The sequence below is a fragment of the Eutrema salsugineum genome, unplaced genomic scaffold, assembly GCF_000478725.1.
Source record: "Eutrema salsugineum unplaced genomic scaffold, Eutsalg1_0 scaffold_1, whole genome shotgun sequence".
Classification (NCBI taxonomy): Eukaryota; Viridiplantae; Streptophyta; class Magnoliopsida; order Brassicales; family Brassicaceae; genus Eutrema; species Eutrema salsugineum.
In genome coordinates this window covers 229,665-254,347 of record NW_006256909.1, presented here as the reverse complement: position 1 = coordinate 254,347, position 24,683 = coordinate 229,665, and the positions used below count along the sequence as shown (strand labels likewise).

At 36.7% G+C, this 24,683-nt stretch overlaps 8 protein-coding genes across 12 annotated transcripts; 5 read left to right on the top strand and 3 right to left on the bottom strand.

The window, feature by feature from the left end:
* Positions 1–32: 32 nt before the first annotated feature.
* Positions 33–2,163, top strand: LOC18028400 (protein BASIC PENTACYSTEINE5). Of its 4 annotated transcripts, none has more exons than XM_006411618.2 (3): positions 33–144; positions 946–1,021; positions 1,120–2,163. In XM_006411618.2, the coding sequence occupies exons 2-3, from the start codon at positions 953–955 to the stop codon at positions 1,936–1,938; spliced, it is 888 nt and encodes a 295-aa protein (XP_006411681.1). In that variant the 5' UTR covers positions 33–144; positions 946–952; the 3' UTR covers positions 1,939–2,163. The 4 variants fall into 4 exon arrangements, with proteins under 4 accessions (XP_006411681.1, XP_024005542.1, XP_024005544.1 ...); XM_024149774.1 differs by having other exon boundaries at positions 80–144; positions 950–1,021; XM_024149776.1 differs by lacking the exon at positions 33–144 and adding an exon at positions 173–524 and having other exon boundaries at positions 950–1,021.
* A 190-nt stretch (positions 2,164–2,353) lies between these two features.
* LOC18028399 lies at positions 2,354–2,953 on the top strand. Its single transcript, XM_006411617.2, has one exon. The coding sequence runs from the start codon at positions 2,354–2,356 to the stop codon at positions 2,864–2,866; it is 513 nt and encodes a 170-aa protein (XP_006411680.1). The 3' UTR covers positions 2,867–2,953.
* A 2,760-nt stretch (positions 2,954–5,713) lies between these two features.
* On the top strand, positions 5,714–8,481 carry LOC18028398 (transcription factor RF2a). Its single transcript, XM_006411616.2, has 5 exons — positions 5,714–5,914; positions 6,082–7,342; positions 7,451–7,583; positions 7,673–7,757; positions 7,976–8,481. Exons 2-5 carry the CDS (start codon positions 6,171–6,173, stop codon positions 8,173–8,175), a joined length of 1,590 nt encoding a protein of 529 aa, XP_006411679.1. The 5' UTR covers positions 5,714–5,914; positions 6,082–6,170; the 3' UTR covers positions 8,176–8,481.
* Positions 8,482–8,602: 121 nt separating this feature from the next.
* Positions 8,603–11,975, top strand: LOC18028397 (tRNA-dihydrouridine(47) synthase [NAD(P)(+)]-like). 2 transcript variants are annotated; one of them, XM_006411614.2, is made up of 10 exons: positions 8,603–8,968; positions 9,102–9,212; positions 9,331–9,558; positions 9,712–9,946; positions 10,119–10,384; positions 10,473–10,745; positions 10,888–11,169; positions 11,264–11,384; positions 11,464–11,633; positions 11,737–11,975. In XM_006411614.2, exons 1-10 carry the CDS (start codon positions 8,687–8,689, stop codon positions 11,833–11,835), a joined length of 2,067 nt encoding a protein of 688 aa, XP_006411677.1. In that variant the 5' UTR covers positions 8,603–8,686; the 3' UTR covers positions 11,836–11,975. The 2 variants fall into 2 exon arrangements, with proteins under 2 accessions (XP_006411677.1, XP_006411678.1); XM_006411615.2 differs by having other exon boundaries at positions 9,712–9,949.
* Positions 11,976–13,709: 1,734 nt separating this feature from the next.
* On the bottom strand, positions 13,710–14,535 carry LOC18028396 (auxin-responsive protein SAUR50). The gene has a single exon (XM_006411613.2). The coding sequence runs from the start codon at positions 14,452–14,454 to the stop codon at positions 14,137–14,139; it is 318 nt and encodes a 105-aa protein (XP_006411676.1). The 5' UTR covers positions 14,455–14,535; the 3' UTR covers positions 13,710–14,136.
* Positions 14,536–18,471: 3,936 nt separating this feature from the next.
* LOC18028395 (auxin-responsive protein SAUR15) lies at positions 18,472–18,991 on the bottom strand. The gene has a single exon (XM_006411612.2). It carries the CDS (start codon positions 18,885–18,887, stop codon positions 18,618–18,620), a length of 270 nt encoding a protein of 89 aa, XP_006411675.1. The 5' UTR covers positions 18,888–18,991; the 3' UTR covers positions 18,472–18,617.
* Positions 18,992–19,630: 639 nt separating this feature from the next.
* LOC18028394 (auxin-induced protein X15) lies at positions 19,631–20,249 on the top strand. The gene has a single exon (XM_006411611.2). The coding sequence runs from the start codon at positions 19,757–19,759 to the stop codon at positions 20,051–20,053; it is 297 nt and encodes a 98-aa protein (XP_006411674.1). The 5' UTR covers positions 19,631–19,756; the 3' UTR covers positions 20,054–20,249.
* LOC18028393 (cysteine-rich receptor-like protein kinase 26) lies at positions 20,124–22,998 on the bottom strand. Its single transcript, XM_024148757.1, has 7 exons — positions 22,173–22,998; positions 21,868–22,020; positions 21,588–21,697; positions 21,286–21,496; positions 20,948–21,188; positions 20,714–20,864; positions 20,124–20,590 (listed from the first exon to the last, which is right to left on the bottom strand). The coding sequence occupies exons 1-7, from the start codon at positions 22,996–22,998 to the stop codon at positions 20,276–20,278; spliced, it is 2,007 nt and encodes a 668-aa protein (XP_024004525.1). The 3' UTR covers positions 20,124–20,275.
* Positions 22,999–24,683: the final 1,685 nt, after the last annotated feature.

Below are 24,683 nucleotides of genomic sequence, written 5' to 3'. Positions count from 1 at the left end.
AAGGAGGGTATATTGGTAAATTACAATTAGTATGTTCGCTCTTCCTTCCACTTCCCCACCTTCTTCGCTCTACAGACCATCTTCGCGAGATCTTTCTCAATTTCCGTTGCTCGTTTCGTTTCTCCTACAGGCTTGACGAAATCCGTAAGCTTCCGATCAAATTGTTATTCATTCCTGCTTGATCTATAGCTTAATTCGTATATTAATTTGACTCTCTAGGGTTCCCCTTTCTCAGTTTTGATTTTCCCCAATTACTTCCCCTACTTTTTTTTCTCTCTCCTTCGAATTTCGGTTCTTCTGGGAGCTCTCACCGTAGTTTCTACTTGAGATTTTAACTCTTTGCTGGTCTCATATACATCTTATTTGCGTCATTGTTTTGTTAATCGTTTGGATTGGATGGTATTACGCTGATGGAGAGTCTTACTTGGAATATGGATACGGTTTCTGGAATGGTTTTGCTAAATTGTAAATGTGCGGTGGGGCTTTCAATCATCTCACAGACCAACGAATATTTCCTTTGAACAGTGAGGATTCTAGAGTTCTTTTTGTTGTTGTTGGTAATCCTATTTTCTGTAATCTCTGTGTTATTTGGATGATCAACTATAGTTTGAAGTCAGATGCAAAAGTTAAAAAAACTTCTGATTCTGCGTCTTACATGCGTGAATATCATTCATTAGAAAGGGATTGAAAGAAAATACATGCAAAAGCTCATGATTCATCAATTGACGAGATTCAAGTTTCTCTTCTCATAAATTTTGTCTTTTTCAGTGAGTGTGAATTTCTGCTATGCTGCTTTGTTGTATTTCTGTCATGGTATATGTTCATAGTTTTTCCTCTTCAGCCTAGTTTCAGAGAACTAATCACAATGTTGTTTGATATCATTTTTTCTTGCTCCCATTCGCTTCAAGCTTTCTTTCTTGTTTTTTTTTTTCGTTTTTTCTCAAGTAAGAGGATGGAGAGTGGTGGGCAGTATGAAAATGGGCGGTACAAGCCCGATTACTACAAAGGAACAGAGTCTGTGGTAGGACAAACACAATAAGTAGTTCCATTTTTTTTATTATTCTTTCTCCAAAGGGGTTTTTACTTTGATTGATAGCTAAGCACAAACTTTGTGTACAGTGGAATATGATGCCTCAGCATCAGATAAAGGAGCAACATAATGCGCTGGTGATGAATAAGAAGATCATGTCCATCCTTGCTGAGAGGGACGCAGCAGTCAAGGAAAGAAACGAAGCGGTAGCAGCAAAGAAGGAAGCATTAGCCGCTCGGGATGAAGCACTTGAGCAACGGGACAAAGCTCTCTCTGAAAGAGATAATGCTATAATGGAGAGAGAGAGCGCGTTAAATGCTCTTCAATACCGTGAAAACAATCTCAACTACATTCTGTCTTGTGCAAGGCGTGGTGGTTCCCAAAGTTGTGTAACTGAAGAAAGCCACTTACCAGACCCTTCCCCTATATCAACTATTCCACCTGAAGCAGCCAACACGAGACCAGCCAAAAGGAAAAAACAGAGCAAACAGGAAACACGGTCAAAGGGGAAGAAAGTGGGTGAAGATCTGAACCGTCAGGTTGCTTCTCCGGGAAAGAAATGCAGAAAAGACTGGGACAGTAACGATGTCGGTTTAAACCTAGTCACATTCGATGAAACGACGATGCCGGTGCCCATGTGCACTTGCACCGGGACTGCTCGTCAGTGTTACAAATGGGGAAATGGCGGGTGGCAATCATCTTGCTGCACAACCACTTTGTCTCAGTATCCGCTCCCGCAGATGCCGAACAAGCGGCATTCTCGAATGGGCGGTAGGAAAATGAGCGGAAGCGTCTTCTCCAGGTTACTTAGCCGTTTAGCTGGCCAAGGGCACGAGCTTTCCTCTCCTGTTGATCTCAAGGACTATTGGGCTAGGCACGGCACGAATCGCTACATCACTATCAAGTAGCCAAGATTTGTAAGTCCACTATATGTCAAAGTATGTTTCTCTCTCCATCCTTTTTTTTTCTGTTTTTTCCATCTTAGTGTTAACAATTAGGTTCAAAAGTCGAATGGAAGAATGAAGCTTAGGCTCATTATTGTTTTTATTGTCCATAGTTCCGTTAATGCAAATGTTTACTATTGTTTTGACTTGGTTTGATTTTATGTAATTAATAAACAGTCTAGTGAATGATCTACTATTTTGTTTTTAAGACTTTGAAAAGCAAAATCTCAACCGAAAAGACCACAAAATCGTAACTGTTTCAACAGAAAAATAGGAATTTTTTTGTTTGTTTTATAATCTTGTTATATTAGTCCAATGGCCTTAACAAAGTCTTCAGTCTCTCGTTCTCTTTCTCTCTTCCACCGAAAGAAAAAAAAACATGGACCAAAAGCCAAAGACCTTTGCCACTAGCCCGCCACCGCTGCAGCCGCATCCACCAAAGTGTTGGCTGAACCGCATCAAAACATTCTTGGAAGTCCCTAACCCGAGAATCGTCAGAATCTTTCTCATAAGCAGCTTTGCCACTTTTGCCTCAGACATTGCTTTTGCCTTTGAATGGGCCTTTCACGGCAAGAACCAGACCGGATTCCAGTGGATCATCTACTACGCATTGTCCCTAATTTTCTGTCCAGTTCTCATCTGGCTCGGTCTTGGTATCGGCATGGCTGTTTCGTCCAGGCACGGGTCAACGCAAGTTGCTATCTCAGCCGTGAAAGAAGATGCCGGAAGGGGTGGAACTAAGGACAGCAATTGTCGGAGTTTGGCTGTTGTGGTTGATCCGACTAATAAAAAGTGCATTGGGCCGAAGATATTCGAGGGTAAATCCTCAAAGCTAAAACGTTCCGCTTCATTCCCGTTGCATAGCAAAGTAAGATCATGTCGGACTAGGTGAGTCTTCCCATCACCGTGGATCATCTGCATTTCAAATCTTTATTGTGATTTTTCATCTCATTTTATATATATATGATCAAGACGTAATGCGCAGACTTCTAATAAATAAAAGAAATCCCTACTCTTTTTTTTTGGTCGAACAGTGAAATTTCTACTTTTCTTAAATGTTCAAAAAGGGTCAAAAAAATGTTTTTCGTTTAGATCATATGACCGGTCTCGGGGATCTCTAATTCTTGTAACTCGCCACGTGTCATAGTGAGTCCAATAATGGAATGGAGATAGTATAACTGGGTCCTACATAAAAGTCAGTTGTCATCTAACGGATGTACAAGAAACCACGTGGTACGATCGGCGGAATTGTCGCCAAGTTTAGTTTGGTTTTAAATTGAAGAAGAAGCTAAGCGAACATTGTAGGGTCCGCTTCGACCTATACATATACTCTGTACGTCTGTACGTGGTTTAAGTCAAACGTTTATTCTTTTTTGGCCTACTAATTCGAAATTACGTTCTTCTGATATTCGGTTTATAGGAAAAAAGTAATATTCTGAGCTTTGGATGTGCGACCAATCGTTATGGATGTTGTAGCATTAGCATTTGCATTTGCCAAGTAAAACAAAATTTTATTACGTGAAAAAAGAAATAAATATGTACAAACGAAGGCAAATAAATAATTTGTCCAAATTTATCAAATATTAATTAATAGAATTTATACTATAATATAGATAGTATCCTATTTTCCTAATTTTTAAGAGGTTTAAACATGATATTATTTTAAATGACTAAATATAAGTTTTAAAATTATTTCACCCTTAAGGGACATTGATGATTGACCTAAACCTACATTTTAACCTTTTAACATGGAAAATCACTAGCAACTAGCAAGTGATTACTCTCCTTTAGAATAGTGGATCATTTTCCATAATCCCATTGCATATATAAATACTTAAATAGTAGATGGTCAAACAAAATATGTCATAGAACTTTTTTTACAAATCGTGTTTTTATTTCCAAAACGTGCAACTTAAGTTTCGGTTTCTGTTAAATTAATATATATTGGCGTTGTTCGGTTTCTGTTAAATTAATGACACGAACATTTCTGATATGACCAAGATCTTTTCTTTTTCTTTTTTTTTTTTGTCAATGACTAAGACTTAATCCACGTGATTTACACTTTAATTTCGACTTTCCATTATCCAATTCACACGCAAATCTATATTTCTTAATATTGTGGATAAATTAACATGTCTCAGTTTTCAATTAATTCATAGTCACTATACATCTAAAGAGTTGATAGTTTAAAATTTAACGGGTGTAAATGCGAATATGGAAGTTTATAAAAAACACACAGTTACCGTTTTGAGCATTTCTAAACAATTTTAAAAATTATCAACATATAAGAATAGAAAATGAATATTGTCACTAAAAATAATCGTGGTTGTAAAATCGTGACATCACACATGATTTAAACAAATAACATCATATAATTTATGTAAACAAACGTATAGATTTTAACTTAACTAAAACCTCTTGATTATAACAAAAAAAAAACTTGTCTTGGTCATTTGACGAATGTGACTATTGAGTTGTACATTGTCTTTCCACGTTAGTTCATGTTTGTTTTTTATACGATTGTTATTTGTACAGCGATGAGTAAAATACTTTAATTTTAGAATTAGATCGATAACTGATGATATATGTAGATATTTTCTAAGAAACATGGAGGGAGGTCGCTATAATAGACAATATTTTGTTGATTGTGGGGTTCATGCAATTATAGGCATATGAATATAATTATATTTTATGGGCCAAATGTAAACTTTAAAAACGGCTTCAAATCTATATAATTATTCTGCAACCATTTTTAAAAACTTCTAACAGCCCTTAACGACGGTAGACGGATCTTACGTTTTTTTTTTTTGTCGTCAGACGGATCCTACATAGAGTTTTTAAAAGTGCATTATTTTTATATATGATATAGATCATTAATTGAAATCATACTTAAACTTGGGAATTTGAATAATATAAGACTTGGTGACAAAGAAATCCGGAACAAATCTTTCAATATGGCGGTCCATTACATATTATTTTAACAAATATATAGGTAAGAAGCAGAAAAAAGAGAATACAAAGAATGGCTTTTACATTGTGAGGAGACACATGACATAACAAAGACAGAATCTTTCGCCAAGCAAAAATGTCAAATGTGGTCGGAAATCGGAATACAAACCGAAACTCAATCCATATTCAATTGTTCAAAAAAAGCAAAAAAAAAAACTCAATCCATATTCAAATCATCAAAAATATACGTATTATTTCTTTTGCTAAACTAAAAAATCTACTCATCATAAATAATTATACCTTTCATTTATTATCAGAATTACAGTACAAATTCATTTACTGAAACACTCTTCATTTCGGATTATAAACAAAGAATTTTACGAAATATTTTCTTAGAAACTTTTAGTTGAATAATTACCTTTAAGTCTCATACCTAATAGTATACATATATGTTATATACATTTCTGATACTCATCATACTCAGATTTCTACTTTAAAAAGAAAACATTTGATATACATTGCTATACAGATTAGTAAACCTTTGGATAAGTGCATTTAATAGAAAATCTTGGGGATGTGGTAAATTCACGCGTCTTGTTGGGTGTTAATGTTTTCTTCCCTTTCCCATGACATCCGTGTCTTTTTTTTTTTTTTTGTTAGTTTTAGACTTTAGACTCTCTTGCTCGTGCCAAAAAGAAAAAAAAAAGTCGCACTCTTTCAAGTTTTTACTATTTTCTCGAGGAAACAAAAAAAAGAAATTAAAGGGGAGAGAAAATCGCGGAGGAAAAAAAAAAGAAGACAAAATGGCACTGTGATTTTTCTAATTTCTGGAGAGAGAGAGAGAGAGAGAGGAAGATTAGATAGGTTTTTTTTGTTTTTAATTCAACGTTGTAAGAAAGAGAAAAGAGTTGTCTTTTTTTTTTTTTTTTTAATTCTACGTTCTCGCCATTTGCGCCATTGATTGATTCAAGCTAAGTGCGTTGAAGTAGAGGTAACCACTTGCATTTGCTCTTGAAAGCTCTGATTTTTCTGTAATTTTTATGAAACTTTGACGGAATTATTATATATCGATTCACATAACATATATCTATCTAAAAATTTCACTCTTTTTTTTGGTTGGGTCTTCTTCATCGTTCTCTTTGTTTCTGATGATGATAGGTTTTACCGAAAGCTTGATCTTCTAGGGTTTCTGGTTCATCGAGTGGTGAATTTCACTGCATTATCCGTCGGATTTCGATCTAAAAAAAATGGGTGATACAGAGAAGTGTAACACTGACATGATCCAGAGACTCCATTCATCATTCGGCACATCGTCTTCTTCGATTCCGAAACAGCCAATTTCTCTGAATCAGCAGCTCGAAATCCCTCAATTAAACCCTAATTTCATGCGCTCAGCTCAATTCCCCCAATTCTCGCAGCCTTTCAGTGACAGTGGCAAACGAATCCCGTCTCGCATCCCGCCGACTTCTCCCTACTCTCAGATCCCGACGACCCGACAGCAACCCGGTTCGCAGAGTTTCAACCCGGGAGCTACTCACTCGAGGTCATTGTCTCAGCCTTCCTCTTTCTTCTCCTTCGATTCCTTACCTCCCTTAAGCCCTTCTCCCTTTCGCGATCACGATGTCTCCATGGAGGATAGAGATTCCGGCGGCTTTAACAACAACCCTTCCTTGTTGCCTCCGTCGCCGTTCACGAGGTGTAACTCAACCTCTTCTAGAGTCGTCGCCGCCGGCGAGAGTCTACCTCCGAGAAAATCTCATAGACGCTCCAACAGTGATATCCCCACTGGGTTTAACTCCTCTTCCATGCCTCCAAGACCGTTGGAGAGGTCCATTTCCGGCGGGGAATGCGCTGATTGGTCAAAGACAACTCCTTTCGTGAAGAAGGAATCGAGCTGCGAAAGAGAAGGCGCCGGAGATAGAGAAGCCATGGATGATCTCTTCTCAGCGTATATGAATCTCGAAAACATCGATGTCTTAAACTCCTCGGAAGCTGATGATAGCAAGAACGGCAATGAGAACCGGGACGACATGGAGAGCAGTAGAGCAAGCGGGACCAAGACAAACGGTAGTGATACAGAAGGAGAAAGCAGCAGCGTCAATGAGAGTGGGAACCATAACAATAAGAGAAGAGCGGGCGGAGTTGATATTGCTCCTACGAGCAGACATTACAGGAGTGTTTCTGTGGACAGTTGTTTCATGGAGAAGTTGTCCTTTGGCGACGATTCACTAAAGCCGCCTCCTTCTCCCGGAACTGTGTCTCGGAAAGTTTCCCCTACCAATTCGGTCGACGCGAATCAGGGAGCTGCTTTTAGCATCGAGTTTAAGAACGGTGAGTTTACTGCAGCCGAAATGAAGAAGATCATGGCCAATGATAAACTAGCGGAGATGGCCATGTCTGACCCTAAGCGTGTCAAAAGGTTGGTTATATTGAATTTTGTGACTAAAGTTACCCGTTTTTTTTTTTTGTAATGGGGTTTTCCGGTGTTTATGCAATGTTCCCCTTTTTTTTTTTTATTGTTATTCAGAATATTGGCGAACCGTCAATCTGCAGCGCGGTCAAAGGAGAGGAAGATGCGGTACATAGTCGAATTGGAACACAAAGTGCAGACTCTTCAGACCGAGGCTACTACATTGTCTGCTCAGCTCACGCTTTTGCAGGTGCCTTGTCTACAACGGTTAAAACAACCCCTAAGATTGCTTTCTCTTTTTGTTCTTTTTTAACCATCTTGGATTCTGCATTGATCCAGAGAGATATGATGGGGTTGACAAACCAGAACAATGAGCTGAAGTTTCGTCTTCAAGCAATGGAGCAGCAAGCGCGACTTCGCGATGGTATGCATTTCTCTTGAAATTTAGTCAAATTCTTGGTTCAAGAAGTTTACGATATATCTGAATGAGTATGGAATTGAAGAAATCTCTATACTCCTTTTGTATTCGAAGCTGAATAGAACAACTAACTAGTAGATGATGCTATATATGCTTGAAAATCCCCATTTTTGCCATTAACGAATGTGAAGTGATGGTTTTTTTTCCCGCGTTTTCCATGGCAGCTCTGAACGAAGCACTGAATGGGGAAGTTCAGCGACTGAAATTAGCAGTTGGTGAGACCAGCCACAATGAATCTGATAGATCAAAGATGCAATCACTCAACGCGGAGATGTTCCAGCAACTCAACATCAGCCAGTTAAGACAGCAGCCACAGCAGAACCAGAATGGAACCATGTCGACAAAACCTGAATCAAGTGAATAGAGCAGACAAGTTGTTGCGGTGATGACTGGATCAAAGGATTTGGAGTTTCAAATTTTTTCATGTTACATATCAATCAGACATTATATTTAAATTATGTGCAGGGTCAGTTGAATTTACATATATCGTATATGGCGTAAGTCCAAAAAAATTAATTTTACAGTATTTTATCTTAGAAAGAAACAAAATTCAATTTATGGTAGATAAGTATGATGTACGAATGAATACGGTTGTAATGGAGGCTCAAGAGATTGAGCTTCAGACAAAGAGATTATCTGTTTGTTTTGTCTCTTTATAATTTAGTTTGTATTATTATGTCTCTTTGTTGTTTGCTGTAGTTTATCTTTTTATTTTTGGAAAATTGTAGGTGATAAACCGGGCTTATATTTTGGCCCATTAAAAATGCATCCCTCCTTCCAAACGTCTCGTCTCTGTAGAAATTATCTCTAAAACCCTAACCCTAATCACTCACTACCTTTACTTATCTTTCCCGCGACGACGGAGCTTGTCCGAAATGTCCGATGTAGTAGCGGAGCTAGCGGTGGATACGAGTTGTGAAGGAGATGCAAAGCCTGCGGCTCAATCGCCGGAAAAGTCGGCGAAGCAGTTCTCTGTGTATGAAGCGACTTCGGAAGAGCTAATAGAAAGATCAATGGCTCCTATTAAAAAGGAGTTCTTATGTCCTCCTCCAAGCCGTGCCGGCAAGCAAAATGAGGCCGCCGACGTTAAGGCTCCTCAATCGGGATTGGTCCTGGAGAAGAAATCAAAACGACAGCTCAAACGTGAACGCCGGGAGGTATGTGATTCATCCATAGTTTCCTACATGTGTAGTTTGCAAAAGCAGAGATGAGCATCACTACCTAATCATGACTAGTGAAACTGGAAAATGTTTCTTTTAATGACCGAATCTGCCATGATGTTTCTTGCAGAAATCTGCCATCAATCTATGTCCGCAGATTGCAAGGACAGAAGACGTCAATTCCTGTCAGTATAAAGAGAAATGCCGCTTTAATCATGATATTGAAGCTTTCAAGGCTCAGGTACTCACTTCTCCATTCTGATTTCGTTTGTGAATGTGATTTATTGCAGCTAGCTTGGTTGATATTGAGAAATGAATTTAGTGGCAAGATTTTTTTTTTTTTTGGTTTGTAACCGCAGAAACCAGATGATATAGAGGGGCAATGCCCATTTGTGGCCTCTGGAATGAAGTGCGCATATGGTTTATCATGCAGATTCTTCGGCACCCACAAAGATATTGCTGGTAACTCAGCTGGGGAGGAGAACTCAGAGATTAACTTTTTTAACAAAGATACACAGAGGCTTTTATGGAAAAATAAGATGACTTTTATCAAAGCAGATGCAAAACTCAAGTCCCTCGGCCTCTTGGTATGTCCTACAGAGTATTTATTTCCATGATTCTTGTTTTTCTTTTCTAGTTTCTGTGACATCTCATATACTGCAGCTTCACTACCATGTCTCTTTGCATGAGACATGATCATTCTTCTGTGGTTTGTCTCATTATTTTCATACATTTTCTAGGGGCATGCCAAGAAAAGCAATGCTGCTGAAGAAAATAATGCAGAAAAAACTCAAAATGGTGCCAACGACGCTCAGTCAACTGATGTAGCGGTTGACTCAGCTGTCAGCTCTGAACCTTTATCAGAAATGATAGAAGATGTTGAAATTCCTGGACCATTAGAGACTGCGGAAGTTCGTCCCATGAAAAAGGCAAAATCTGAGGACAAAGAGACTTCTAAACCTGGAGATGTTAATGGTGGTTAGGCTTACTTCTCTTACATTTCGAAAATAACATTTCCTATATGCCAATTGACTTTTTCTAGATTGTCTCAGATGGTTGCATTGTTTCAATGCTTAAAATTGTATTAAAGAGAAAGACATAAGAAGGGTCTGGGACAAGAAAATAACCTAATGTTCCATTTATTTAGGCGTGAAAGTGGAAGAGGAAACGGAAAAGAACGGGCATTCTACTTCAAAATCCGAAGTAGAAGATGAGGATAGCATCAAAATTGTTGAAACTGATGCTAGTCTAAAGTTGCACCTTCGTGAAAAGAAAAAGCTAATTGATTTTAGGGATAAGTTGTACCTTGCACCCCTTACAACTGTGGGCAATCTTCCCTTCAGAAGACTTTGCAAAGTGTTGGGAGCAGATGTGACGTGTGGTGAGATGGCGATGTGCACAAATCTTTTGCAGGTTAGCCCACAAAGGCTATGTGGCCAGATACATGATAAAACATTTTTTTTTTGAAATAAAGTGAAAACCTGCATAAATCTTACTATAGGGCCAAGCTTCGGAATGGGCTCTGCTTAGACGGCATTCATCGGAAGATATGTTTGGTGTTCAGATTTGCGGTTCTTTTCCTGATACGGTGTCGCGTGCGGTTGAGCTTATAGATCGAGAATGCACGGTTGATTTCATAGACATCAACATGGGTTGCCCGATAGATATGGTTGTTAACAAAAGTGCTGGTTCAGCTCTTCTCAACAAACCTACACGAATGAAGAACATCGTGGAAGTCTCTTCTTCCATTGTTGAAACACCAATCACTATCAAGGTCTGCCTCTAGCATATATCATAGTCGGTTACATGCAAATCAGAAACTAAATCTGCTTTCCCTATGGTACTGGAACATTTGTGGATGTAAATGTGTATGTATGTTAACAACTCTTTACCTGCCTTGTCCTTTTGGGTGCCAGGTACGCACAGCGTTTTTTGAGGGTAAGAACCGGATAGATTCATTAATATCGGATATTGGGAACTGGGGAGCCACTGCGGTGACGATTCATGGGCGGTCAAGACAGCAACGTTATAGCAAGTCTGCGGATTGGGACTATATATACCGGTGTACCAAAAACGCTTCCTCTAATCTACAAGTTATAGGAAATGGAGATGTGTACTCTTATTTAGACTGGAACAAACACAAGTCTGACTGTCCTGAGTTGTCTAGCTGCATGATAGCTCGTGGAGCATTGATCAAGGTGTGTGTGTGTGTATGACCAAATGCTATGAAGCCTTCCCCTCCCTAGTAAAGCATTCTATATTATGTCTCAATGGGCTTTTTGACTTGTGCAGCCTTGGATATTTACTGAAATCAAAGAGCAACGGCACTGGGACATTACCTCTGGGGAAAGACTTAACATCTTGAAAGACTTCGTACGTTTTGGTCTTCAACATTGGGGATCCGACACAAAAGGTTAGAAAATTACGGCACGGAATATTGCTGATTTGCTCTTGCCCTTGTGGCTAAAGCTCTGCCGTTTATTATTAAACAGGAGTCGAGACAACGAGGCACTTCTTGCTGGAGTGGCTAAGCTACACGTTTAGGTACATACCTGTAGGTTTGCTTGATGTGATCCCGCAGCAAATCAACTGGCGTCCGCCTTCTTACTTTGGTCGTGATGATCTCGAGACACTCATGATGTCTGAATCTGCGGGTGACTGGGTGCGTAACTTTTGCTTCTCCTTCATTACGCCTTCTTACTTTGGACTATATACTGTATATGATGAACTCTCAAGTTTGATCCCTTAAATGTTACAACGCGCAGGTGCGGATATCGGAATTGCTGCTTGGAAAGGTTCCGGAAGGCTTCACGTTTGCCCCCAAGCACAAATCCAACGCTTATGACCGAGCTGAAAACGGCTGATTCATCCACATCTTCTGTAACAGAGCAATCTCATTCAAAAATTGTCTGAAACTGTGAGGATCATCAAATTTATATTTAATATCTTTAAACAATTTTTTTTTAATTGCATTCTGTTTATATATCAAAAAAATTCAAATTACTCGCTCAAATTCCGATCGACAAGGTATTAAAATAGTATGGATCAAAGACTTGAAATTTTCATTAAAAAAAAAAACTGAGATACAAAAAAAAGACTTGAAATATTTATCGAAAAACAAAGGGTGAAACTAGTCAGTGGGAATTGACGAATGACAACAAATGCAGCTTCCAAGAATTTTCTTAGAAAAAGATAATTCGTACGGAAAGGGACAATATATATATATATATAGAGAAAGAGAGAGATTCTTCTTTTTGTAATTTACTCATCCAATAGAGATTGAGATCCATACCTCTTGGCTTTTTCTTCTTTTCATCCCTTCATTCATATATATTGTATTTACGTATCACTACGTGAATGGTTTTTTTCTTATAATCATTGTCTATGAGCTTATTAATTTGAAGGGAAACCATACACACTTATTTTGATTTTTTTTTTTAATCCCAGTACAATGATAGATCATATGATAGAAAAATAGCGTCTTCTATTATATATGTCCTTCTATTCAAGGCCGTACTCTAATTCACTTTCATGTTGACCTTCAATTTAATATTTAACTCGATCATGTCAATGTTATGTTCCTTTTTAGGAAAATCATAGGAATTCCATTTCCTTACTGCTTTAGCGTTTGTAGTTTTAAGGCATGTCTCACTAAACACAGCTATTAATTAACAGCTTCCGAAAAAAATATTAAAATCAGCAGTCCTTTTTTTTTTTGACGGCTAATCATCAATCTTCGTATACGTTGGATCCTCTCGTTACATTTTCGATAATGAACATGTGTGAGATGTATTACTCCATGAAAATGATCATTTATTCGCACGTTTTTATTGGTGTTTTAGTTTTATGATATTATAATAATACAGTACAAGAATTTGCTGTATATAACCGTTATTATGAGTGCTAATTCTCATAATACTTACTAAGTTTTATTATGACGGTGATTCAAATTCCGGGTATACTCAAAGTTCATGGTTTAATTTAGCCACTTGTAAGTTGTGACTCCTTTAATAATTTGGTTTGTTGTGTGTACATATTACAATCAACGTACATTTTTGATTATTTTGTGTATTCGACTAATAAACATTATATATCTATTTCTATATATATATATATATAAATGATGAGGCAAGATAGATATTATTGGTACTTGTGGATGCAATTTATTCCAAACATAAAAATTGGTATGAGCCAAAAGATATTCTTGAGAGCGAGTAAATTAAAAGTATGTAGGCGAAGAAAAAGGTATGAGCATTAAGAAGAGTAGTTGCTATCATATACGATTTGTGGCTCGTAGGAAAAGGAAAAGAGAGAAGAGTAAGTGCATTCAATTTATATATATAAAAAAACATATTAAAAACTTAAATGCAATAAGTTAATTCCAACTTATTATTACTAGAGACAAATATGCTTTTGCTTCACCTAAAGAAGTAATCGACTCAAAATCTGTCTGCGAACTATATTTTATAAGTCAATACTCAAAGTCGGATTAAAACCTAATTTAGAAAAAATAAAACAATTGCTTAGATTGGTAAGGTCTGGCGTTTCAACTCTAACAGATGTTATTCTTTTTGTCCAATGCGGATTTACTCTTTTCTTTTTTGCGGAAGCTCAATCTTTTGAAGATTGAGTCGTCTATGATAATCTTTTGTGCTACGGATTGGATCGATTTATTTGTTGTTTCTCGTGGATAATATATTGTTATATTATGTTCAGACATATAATTATAGGGGGGAAATTCAATAGGATGGAAATTTTAATTAATACATCACGCGCATACAATTCAAAACGTACTTACATCCGTGAAGAAAACCATACAAAGACTCATACAAAAATCGAACATCTCTTAGTTTCAAAGAACTCGAATGATCATAAGATTCCAACCTAAAATAATCATCTATTAGCCAAGCCACCACTTATCAGCTCATAAAAAAAAAAAAAAAAAAAACAATGTTCCATCGAATACTAACCCCACTTAGGGCGAATTAACGAACTAAAAACCCGAGATTTACATGATCCATGTAGAGAGTGATCTTTTAGGTGGATCTTACAGGTTTCAGTCCGGGAAAAAGAAAACCATTTGGATAACAAATCTTTATCCAAAGGCAAAAAAAGAAAAGAATCATAGTCCTCATAAATATATCATAATGTAAACTCTCTACATGTCATCTGATCATGGATGTTAGAGAGAGAAAAACGACTTCTTCGCAAGGGATAGTGAGTCCTCCCATGTCGTGGTGGAAACCGAACTCTTCCTCTGCTTGTTGAAGAAGAATAAGAAATTCGGGATGAGACAAGAAGGAAATTGGTACGATGTACCTCGTACGCTTTTCGCCTACATAAACCGGAAAATGTCCCTTTGGTACGTCAAGAGGGAGACCTTCCTCGTCATAGCATTGTTTCTTGCCTAAGCTCGAGCATCTCTTAAGTATTTGCTTTAGCATTGCTGTTTGTGTTAGCTTAGAGGATCTCTTTACCGCCATTGTTTGATTTTAGTGTCTTTTAATTTCTTTATGAGAGTGAGAGAGTGATGAGAAAGTTTGAAAGAAGAAAGGAGAATTGTTTTTGATGAGAGGGAGGTGGCCAAAGGGGTTATTTATGGAAGGAGGATGAGGATAGGATGCTAAAGCAACAGTATTATTTTAAATTTCTTGATTATCTAAAACTGATTTAATATTAATATATGATCAAATGATTATCAATAATCTAAAAATTTGGTTAGTGCCGTCTTGTAAGACTCTTCTACATTTCGAATGAAATTCAGTAAACCCCCTAACTGTTTGAAGAGATTATCATATCTGCAAAAACAAACAAAATAGAAACTATTACTTTATTTAGAAAAACTGATAAGCATGTATTCTGTTTTAAGAAGGAAGATGAGGTAATTTAGATGTTTTAAAGATTAATAAATCTATTCCAATATTCACATGCATATTATGGAGAACTAGTAATATTGTAATGATATGTAATATATATAATTGTTGATATATATAGATATATATGCATATAGAATTTTATTTTTAAGGAGCAGAAGAAAAGCTGGAGGAGGGATATAGAGACGCATGTGACAGTGTGGGATCCAAACCCATTGGGATTTAATTTCATTGTTGGTCCTCCCCAAGACACAATGGTCCCTCTTCTCTCTCTTACATGGGTTATTATCATAAATACGGAAAAATATCAATGTGGTAACTATATTTCATAATTACGTACGAAGAGGTATATAAACATGTACTATAAGTACAAATTATATGTACTCCTTAATCCATTTGGTTACGTATCGATCTGTAGTTGAAAGCATGCATTTGTTAGTTACCTCGATCTAGTTTATGAGAACTTTCTTATTGTTCAATCTTCATATACGATCGTAGGTAATTAGATTCTGACTAATCATACACGAGCAGCCACTATGTAAACTCTAAAGTGGACAAAAAATGTAGACAATGAGAACTAATACATTGTCTACACCAACAAAATGATATCACCGGGCTAGAATTGAGATCTATTAAAACATTTTACCTTTCTTTTGTTACAAAAATATTTTATTTTTTAATCGAAACTAGATCTATTAAACCTAAAATAGGCTAATCATGAGATTTGAAGCTACGTACCATATAAATTGCAATAGATGTGTTTATTTAGCCGGATTTTATTAGGACCTAAGGTTAGACAAATTTCTAAATTCACAACTGTCATGTGATGAACTCCAAAATAACCAAAAATGCAACGAATAGAAATCAATCGTCTAATCGTCTTGACCAACAAACAGAACTATTTAATTACAACCATTTGGACACAAAATATCTATTTGAGAGAGCGCATTGTAACAAATGCTTACAAAAAAAAAATCCAAAAACTTGAGTAAGATTCGCATCGAAGCTTGTCTGCAAGTGACCGTATTTGTATACAATACTTTTGACCATGTTCGATAGTTATAAGCTTATAGACAATGGGCATTTATTAGATCTTTGTTTCTGGTCGTAAAAGGTTAGGGACAAAGAACATGTTAAGTCTTTCGAATCTCAAGCTTCCCATCTTTCTTAACTTGTGATGTTCCTCTTTCTAGTCCATGGCGCCGGACATAAATTCAGACTATAACTAAATAGTCAATTAAGCGAATGACTTTATATTTTTTCTTATATGAGGTGCTATATTAACAAATGAAAGGTTTGGTATTTTGTATTTTTGAGTTTTTTTATTGTAAATACAAAAATTCAGTCATGTACCTAACTTAAAAAAATGGTCATGGTCATTTAGAGCAATATACCTTGTATAATATTTTTACTCTGTTTAAGCAATGGATTGTTCTAAGCCCTAAAAATCAGATAGTTACGTGTAGCACACGCAGTTCAGCAACTCTGCAACTCTGCAAAGGTTAATCTTCGATCTCGAGTTGATTCTTGTGAGTTGCATCCGAAATCTATCACATCAACGAACAAGTGAATCAGAATAATGTGGAATCCTGTTTTATTTTTTCCTCTTAGCTACCACAAAAAATGGAGAGAGAGAGAGAAGAGAGTTTGGGGTCGTTGTCAGGGAGAGAGGCTAGCATGTTCTGCGAACGAGAATTGTTGGGAAAATTTCAGTGAATAAAGGAGAAGAGGATTAGGGAGAAATTTTACGAATCTTTCAAAGGACAGTTTCGCCTTACGGGCTGAAAAGGACATGTCTCTCGTCTCGACCAAGCACATGAAAGCCCCATGTTACTCTTCCCTAAAACTGTCCTCTTTTGTACAACTTTCCGTTTTTACAGAGCAATGCACCCTTCTTTATTACAGATTTTCTCTTGACTTGAATTTGTCTGCTCAATTTAGGAAATTCCTGAATCTCTATTTTCTACTTTCACGGCCAGAAATCAGAACCCCTTGAAAACTGTCCTGTTTGTACAACAACTCTGCTACTTTTTTTTCTTCCAAAACTAAAACAGAGGAGCTTTCTTCTTTGTCCGAAGAAAGCAGAGTTATAGCTAGCTTGTTCAAAACACACTCTTTCTTTCTGTTTTTCTCAAATAAAACTCTAAAAATCTGAAATATGTTCGATTAACCCATTTAAGTGAATACCTTTTTTTTCAAAGCTTCAGAAACGTAGACAGTTCTGTTCAAACAACAGTTTTAGTGCATATATTTACTCAAAAGTTGTGTCAAATCAAATATAAACAAAAACCCATTAGAAAGTTGGATGTATATTTCGTTTAGGAAGTGATTGAATCTAGTTTCTATATAAACGTGAAAGAGAAACCATGAGCATTGTTTATAAAGTCAAGAAAAATATAGGTGGCAAGATCTGAAGTGAAATGTATGGTCTTTTCATCACATGGCCTGCACGACAATTTGGACCCAGAAAAGACAAGAAATTATGAGATCAGATTGGCTAATTTTTCTTGTACGATGATCAACAGTTGAATTTCAAAAGGGCAACATCAGGAAAAGAAAAAAACAGAGTGGCACCTAGAGAAAACGATCGAGACGGCAAAGGATAGGACTAAGTTTTCTTAAGCCATCGATTAATTTATCTACTAAATGGGAATTGAGGTAGGGTTTTGAGGTCGCATTCCTACTTAATTTGGCATGTGAGGTACCATATTAATTTGAAGCATATATATCATTACTTAATTAGTCAGACTTATGTTTAAAATAAAAAAATCAGACGTGAATAAAGAACAAAAAAAAATTATTCAAAACTCAAAAGAATATAATCTAAGTCCGGGCAGGTTTGCCCTTTTTTCCACGTCTCAAGTGACACAACTAACGGTCGGTGTTGGAAGAAAAACAAGCGTTTAACTGACAGAAAGGGCGAAAATGATGTACCAAAAATTGAATTATAATGGAAACAAAGAAAGTGAGAAACGGTGTTAACTTCCCCCACGCGCATCTATTATATTAAATGCTTGAAGAGCGCGTGGCGCAGATACAAGCGTTTGATTATGGGCTTGGGCTTCTATTTTAAAAGATGTGGGCCTATATAATTATGATGGCTTTCATAATTTAAGATTGTTTAAATTTATACGAAGGAAGAAAAAAATCATCTCCGAGTTGTCTCATTTCTATCATCCTCAGTTCCTCACCTCACTAACGCGAAGAGTAACTTATTTAGTTGGATGGAATAAAAAAATGGGTACTTATAATCGAATTGTTTGGAAATACAAAAACATTTTTTTTAGAAAACTAAGAATCGCTATGTTTTCGAAATATATATGTATATATATATATATATATATATAACATATCAAAACCACATTGAAGAAATGTTTAAAATGACACAGATCCAATACATATATATTAACTATTTTAATTATAGATAAAAATCAAAACGTTTGAAGTGTTTAATTACGTTCTCAAATGAAAAAGACAAGCACCGTGTTTGTTTTTCTTTTATAAAAGAGAAATGGGAAATTACTACCACAAACTATGATATAAGTGCAAATCTCGATGAAATCCAAATGTTTGCTGTCCAGAGGTAAATGAGACAAATGTATCAGGAAACACATACATATACTGATTCTGTAATCATGTATGAACGAATATTCCACTCATTGAAACAATTTACAATTATTTCCAGGGGAAAGTGTCTATCACTCCTATATTTACATTGAAGATTGGTTCAAATAACAATTTCTACTAAAAACAAAAAGGAATGTTGTTGAAATTCATCGAATCTGAGATGTGACGGTGAAGAACAAAGATTCATGGCATGGTATGGTTAAGCCGCCCATAGGATGATCAAACCCAAACTCTTCCTCCGATTTACTCAACAATTCTTGAAACAATGGCTGATTCAAGTATGAAACCGGCACAACGTATCTCTTCTTCTTCTGATCATTCTCTCCAACATAGACCGCCATGAATCCTCTTGGTGTCGAAGGTGATTCCCTCCGCATGATTTGCTTACCACCCAAGAAACTTCTCAAAAATGCCATTTTTGTTATGTTTTCTTGAAGCTTGATGGGTATTATTAAGCTACAAGCGTTTCTTATTCTTGCAAAAATTAAGCTTGAGAATTATTAACGTTTTGAATATTTTTTATGTTTGTGAATCATAAAGGTTATCCGTTACGTGTTTATATAAACGAAATTATGAAAGAAATTAGGGATCAGATAATCTTTTGGGAGGGTTCCATTGCAGTAGCACATGGCTTTGGATTCAAGATACTAAACCAAGAACAAATCAATAAATGGTGTCTGAGAAGTTAGTGTCTAATGATGTCCTACATGATGGCTTCATGGGGGCTTATTGTCTCAAGGACATCACATGCCAAATCTCTCTACAGATTATGTAGGGACCTGAAGTTGTGTACCTAAAGAACCATAAGTCTCTATCACTGATTAAGCCGTAACTTCTTCTCAATGATATCAAAAAGACAGGACCACATGACTTGATTACATAGAGACAAAGTCACAAAAGCTTTCAATATTTCTGTGGCAAGAATTGAAATTTTGACTAGTTATAATGTCTATCTAACTAACGAGTGGTCATGTTGATTTCTGTCTTCACATCAGAAATCATGAAGCTGATCACTAGAGGTCCCTTACATATCATGCCGTGGTCCGGCAAAGCCATGTGCTTGTTGGTGTTGATTTATGAGCTGAAACTTCTTCTTTTTTTTTTTTCTTTTAAAAGTTGAATGTAAAATTGAGCTGAAACGTCTGTAAACCAATAAAAGGTTATCTTCAAATAGTGCTCTTATCTATATATACTCATCATTGGGTCTATTAAGCCTTGCAAGTTCTCACATCTTAGCTAGAGCAAAGCATTAAACTTTGAATTCAAGAAACACACAAGACAATCCATGGCGATCAGGGTTCCTCGTGTGCTGCAATCATCCAAGCAGATTCTCCGTCAAGCGAAGCTGTTCTCATCTTCTTCCTCTAGCTCTCTTGATGTTCCAAAAGGCTACTTGGCGGTTTACGTAGGAGAAACAAAGATGAAGAGATTTGTAGTTCCCATTTCGTACTTGAACCAACCTTCATTTCAAGATCTACTAAGAAAGGCCGAGGAACAGTTTGGATTTCATCATCCAATGGGTGGCCTCACAATTCCTTGCAGCGAAGAAATCTTTATGGATCTTGCTTCTCGCCTCAACTGATAATGACTCACTCAAATAACCTTTTTTTCATTGATTTTGTACATTTTTTTTTTTATCCCCATTAGTTTTCTTCAAGAGATGAGATGACACCTCTCCTTGAAAGTGAAACAGAGACTTGTAACACTCTTTTTCCTCACTTAAAGTGAGTTGACTCAGATCTAATCAAACTCCATGATTCATCATTTAGTCAGAGAAATCTAATTTCAGTTTTGTCAGACAAACTCACCGAGGATACAACTCAGTGTTGGAATTATAATTTGAAGTTTTTGCAATATGTCCTAAAGAAGAAGAAGTATCCGATACCATGTTGCTGTGTGTGAAAAACGCAGGCTTTGAAGGCTCTGAAAGAGCAAGAGTATGTCCATCTAACATCAGAAGAACCGAAGCCATGCTTGGCCTCTCTGCAACTTTCTCCTGGACACAAAGAAGACCAATGTTTATGCATCTCAAGATCATATTCGATGAATAACTTGACATTGTCATCAAAATCTTGTCCACAAGATTCAAAGCAACGCCTTCCTTCCAATTTCTCCATGCCTTCACCAAACCATTAGAACTCATGTGTGTTAGTTAACATATCATTGATCAAAGTTCGATGGTGGGTTTGCAACCCAAAGAAAAAAAAAGTTCAATGGTTTTTCATATATATAGTATACTTACGAAGCTAAGGAGATCCTCCATGCTATCCTCATTGCTGAAACAACTGTTTTTCTTACCACTGATGATCTCAAGGATCAATACTCCGAAGCTGTAAACATCTGTCTTAAACGAGAACTGTCCGTGCATTACATACTCTGGAGCCATGTATCCACTGTTTAAAACAAATGACTGATCAAAATCTAGTACAGTATATATGGATTTGTATAAAATGAACGTTAATTTTTTGCTACTTACAAAGTCCCAACGATCCTATTCGTGTAGCGTTGAGTCGTGTGGTCGATATCAAATAGCCTAGCCATTCCAAAATCTGCGATTTTAGGGGTCATCTCCTCATCTAACAATATGTTACTAGCTTTAAGATCACGGTGAATTATCCGGAGACGAGAATCTTGATGAAGATAAAGAAGTCCTCGAGCTACACCTCCAATAATTTTGTATCTAGTTTCCCAATCCAATTCCTTACCCTGGATCGGATCTGTACAAAATACTCACACACGTGAGAACATGATAAACCCAAAAAGAGCTGTAGAATGATTTCCGAGAAGTAGGTGAAAGTGAAAGAAATTTGGCACCAAAGATGAACTTGTTGAGACTGGTGTGTGAGAGGAACTCATAGACGAGAAGCCTTTCAGTTCCTTGTATTGAGTAACCTAAGAGCTTGACGAGATTACGATGTTGAAGCTTTGCCACCAATAAGAACTCGTTCTTGAATTCAGTTTCACCTTGCTGTGCATTTTTCGACAACCTTTTCACCGCTATTTCTTGTCCATCAGAAAGCACACCCTAATGATAACACATTCCAAACAAAAAAGTTGATGATGATCCCTAGCTTTAGTAAAATGCATATGATAATAGTTTCTTCCTCTAAGAACACCTTATAAACTGCTCCGAATCCACCTTCTCCAAGTTTGTTTTGGAGTGAAAACTGACTTGTCGCATCTTTCAACATAGTGAAATCAAATCTCATGGAATCTGTGCCAATATCTTCATATGTATGACAAGAAAAAAAAAATCCAGGTTAGAAAGAATTCATGCTGAAAATCACAGCAAATGACAAAAACAGAGAAAACAAGGAAGAACAGAGGAAAACCAGAAGAAGAATAAAACAGAGTAAACAGAGCACATCAATAATCATCATCTATTTTTTAGCTTACCTTCAAGTTTTCGTTCATCATTATTTGTCTTCCTCTTATTTTTCTTATTCCTCGACCTTAGGAATACGACTAATAATATGATAAATAAGACAACAACAGCAACTGAAACAGCCGAAAAGATCAAAGCTTTAGGTACACCTCTGTTTTTATCCCCTGCACAAGAAACAAAACACATGGTTATTACCTAACATTTTGTCTTACTGTAACAAACTAAAAATCTCCTCATTGGTAAATTACAACATGCTCTACACTCTGATTTAAATCTTCAGGTTTCAAAACTTTCAAATCCATTTCAAGAGACATACCACCTTGTGCAACACTTCTCGTCTCATTCGTTGGAGGCTGTGATGGCGTCGTAGGCACTGAGCTTGGCTCATCAATGTCCACTGGATCATAGAACCTCCATGGAGCATAAGCCACCACACAGCTAGGAGACAACACATAACTACCCATTTTCATATCACAACAGCTCGGAATTTTTGCAATACCCTGAGACAGACAATACGAACAATCCTCCTCCGAAATATCCGGCGTGCACTGAACCAGACCGTACAATGTCTGAAACGATGGCCCACTCGTTTCTCCGACGACAAAATTCTTCTTTCTCCGGCCAATCACGGATGCTCTGCCTTTAAGCCCTTCGAGTAAACCCCTTAGTGATTTCTCCCAACCATCGCGATCTCCGGTGAAGTTTCTCGTCCCGGTTATGCTTGTTTGAGGGAAAATCTCCAATCTGTTGAAAAGCGTCCGGTTTGAGTACCTAAACGTACATTTGTCGTACCAGATAACCGCCTCTTTGTGAACCGGACACAATGTGACAATTCTTTTTCCAGCCATTGCGATACAGTTGATGCACTCTTCAGGTTTGACATCGCCTCTACATTGTGAGATTGAGTTGACTTTTCCATCGGAGTCTCCGAGTAAAATTTTGGAAAATCCGTTATCTTTCTGCCGGAGAGATGATAGAGAGGAGATAAGACGATCGAGGTTGACGGCGTAAGGGCTGTTAACAGTAAAGTTGCCTGTGACGTTTGAGCAGATTTGGTTTAACCGCACCGGTTGCGACTTAACGACGTTGAGGCATTGGATTACGGTTAAGAGTGAGATCAGAGGAAGAATCAGAGACAACATTTGGGTCATTTCTGTTAATCATTTGTCTAAGATTGTTAGAATGGAGATAACACGCCATGAGGCGTTGACCTTGACTCGGTTCATTTCTTGGAGTTTTTTATTTCTTTTATTTCTTGTTTATTGTAAGCTAGGCTGTTATGAATTGCGACAATAGTTCATAGAATTTATGAGATTGTTTATCGATTCGATTTGTCTGTGTCAACGTCATGGAGCGGATGCCGGATGGCACGTATATATTATATTGATTTGATTTTATGTTCGACTTGTAGTATTTATATACTTTGACCCAAAGAAATCAAATAGAAAAAAAAAGAGAGAGTAAAATTTTGTACTAAACAAAAGTTCGTAAGCAAAAAAAATGTAATCTACATTCAATTTCTCTTCTCCAGAACAACGTTTTCAACAAGAAAGAGACATTAACCGAGTGTAATTAATATACAAAGGGTTCTAAAAAATCTTTTAAATCTAATGACTTAAAAAATGTTTCATGTATGTGTGATCTGAATAGGATCTCTCTAATGAAGCTGAGAAGTGATAGCGATTAATGTATCTTCAGGACAAGGGATGTTCAAGCCGCCCATCGGATGCTCAAAACCAAACTCTTTTTCCGACTTACTCAACAAATTAAGCTTGAAATGAAAGCTGGTTCAAGTATGTAACTGGCACTACATATCTTTCCCTATGGCTTTCCCCAACATACACTGCAAGAAAGCCATGTTGGTGTTGAAGCCTTTTGGAGTTATCTTTAGATTAGATGAAAGTTTACTTATACCGTAAATGAAGACATTTTTCCTTATAATCTCAGTTTGTAATATTACAGATTGGTACCTAATTATTTTCCTCTTTCTTGAAAGGGTTGCTCTTGCTCCAGCTGCAATTTAAACTCAATGTGAGTACCAAATTCTCAACTCGCCGACGTTATTTTGTTCTTAGATTCATTGTTCTTCCAAAATTATTCGAATGCATGCAAACCTTTTACGAAAAAAAAAATTCACGTGCAAAGTCATATGCAATCTTCTTATCCACGGCCACCCCTTTCTCACCAAAACTAAAAGGACACACACACACATACACATATACTTATATATTTTGCCTTTTTCACAGTCTAAATTTCTGATATTACTTATAAATCAAACGATGTAATATGTAGCATGTGTTATATGGATCTGCCCCACATGCCCTTTTAAAATCCCATACAAGAAAAGTTAGATCGAAAATATACATTACAAATAACGTATCTAGTGAAAGCTACTTGGAGTGGAACGAAGATTATCTTAAGATCGCTTTTCCTCTTCTTTTGTAAAGATGGTATAGTCACTTTTTATAATCACTTTTTGTAGTTGTACCAAAAAGGAAGATATTAGGATTATGTCCTTTTACATTTGTTTCTTGTTAAGATTTGTTATCAATCTATCCTACATTGAAGAAAGTGCATTGTAACAAATCCCCCCACTTCTAACTATTACGTCTACATCTACATCTACATCTACAAAGAGAATGGAAGGTGAATAATTCGAAATTTAGTCTGCTTTGCAAAAAATATTCATATTTTTGGTGGACGCAAAAATAATGACAATGTTTTAGGTTTATAATTGGGAAAAATGTCATTTATATCATGAACTTTCAAATTTAGGCCATTTTAAACATGAACTTTGAGGTCGGCCATTTAAATCATCAACTCATGT

Coding starts and splice junctions, on each gene's coding strand:
- LOC18028400 (XM_006411618.2), top strand. CDS start 953: ATGGAGAGTGGTGGGCAGTATGAAAATGGGCGGTACAAGCCCGATTAC. Junction 1,022..1,119: donor ACAAAGGAACAGAGTCTGTG/GTAGGACAAACA, acceptor CTTTGTGTACAG/TGGAATATGATGCCTCAGCA.
- LOC18028399 (XM_006411617.2), top strand. CDS start 2,354: ATGGACCAAAAGCCAAAGACCTTTGCCACTAGCCCGCCACCGCTGCAG.
- LOC18028398 (XM_006411616.2), top strand. CDS start 6,171: ATGGGTGATACAGAGAAGTGTAACACTGACATGATCCAGAGACTCCAT. Junction 7,343..7,450: donor GACCCTAAGCGTGTCAAAAG/GTTGGTTATATT, acceptor ATTGTTATTCAG/AATATTGGCGAACCGTCAAT. Junction 7,758..7,975: donor GCAAGCGCGACTTCGCGATG/GTATGCATTTCT, acceptor TTTCCATGGCAG/CTCTGAACGAAGCACTGAAT.
- LOC18028397 (XM_006411615.2), top strand. CDS start 8,687: ATGTCCGATGTAGTAGCGGAGCTAGCGGTGGATACGAGTTGTGAAGGA. Junction 9,559..9,711: donor TCAAGTCCCTCGGCCTCTTG/GTATGTCCTACA, acceptor TACATTTTCTAG/GGGCATGCCAAGAAAAGCAA. Junction 11,170..11,263: donor CTCGTGGAGCATTGATCAAG/GTGTGTGTGTGT, acceptor TGACTTGTGCAG/CCTTGGATATTTACTGAAAT.
- LOC18028396 (XM_006411613.2), bottom strand. CDS start 14,454: ATGGCGGTAAAGAGATCCTCTAAGCTAACACAAACAGCAATGCTAAAG.
- LOC18028395 (XM_006411612.2), bottom strand. CDS start 18,887: ATGGCATTTTTGAGAAGTTTCTTGGGTGGTAAGCAAATCATGCGGAGG.
- LOC18028394 (XM_006411611.2), top strand. CDS start 19,757: ATGGCGATCAGGGTTCCTCGTGTGCTGCAATCATCCAAGCAGATTCTC.
- LOC18028393 (XM_024148757.1), bottom strand. CDS start 22,998: ATGTTGTCTCTGATTCTTCCTCTGATCTCACTCTTAACCGTAATCCAA. Junction 20,865..20,947: donor AATAGGATCGTTGGGACTTT/GTAAGTAGCAAA, acceptor TGTTTTAAACAG/TGGATACATGGCTCCAGAGT. Junction 20,591..20,713: donor TGGAGGATCTCCTTAGCTTC/GTAAGTATACTA, acceptor GGTTTGGTGAAG/GCATGGAGAAATTGGAAGGA.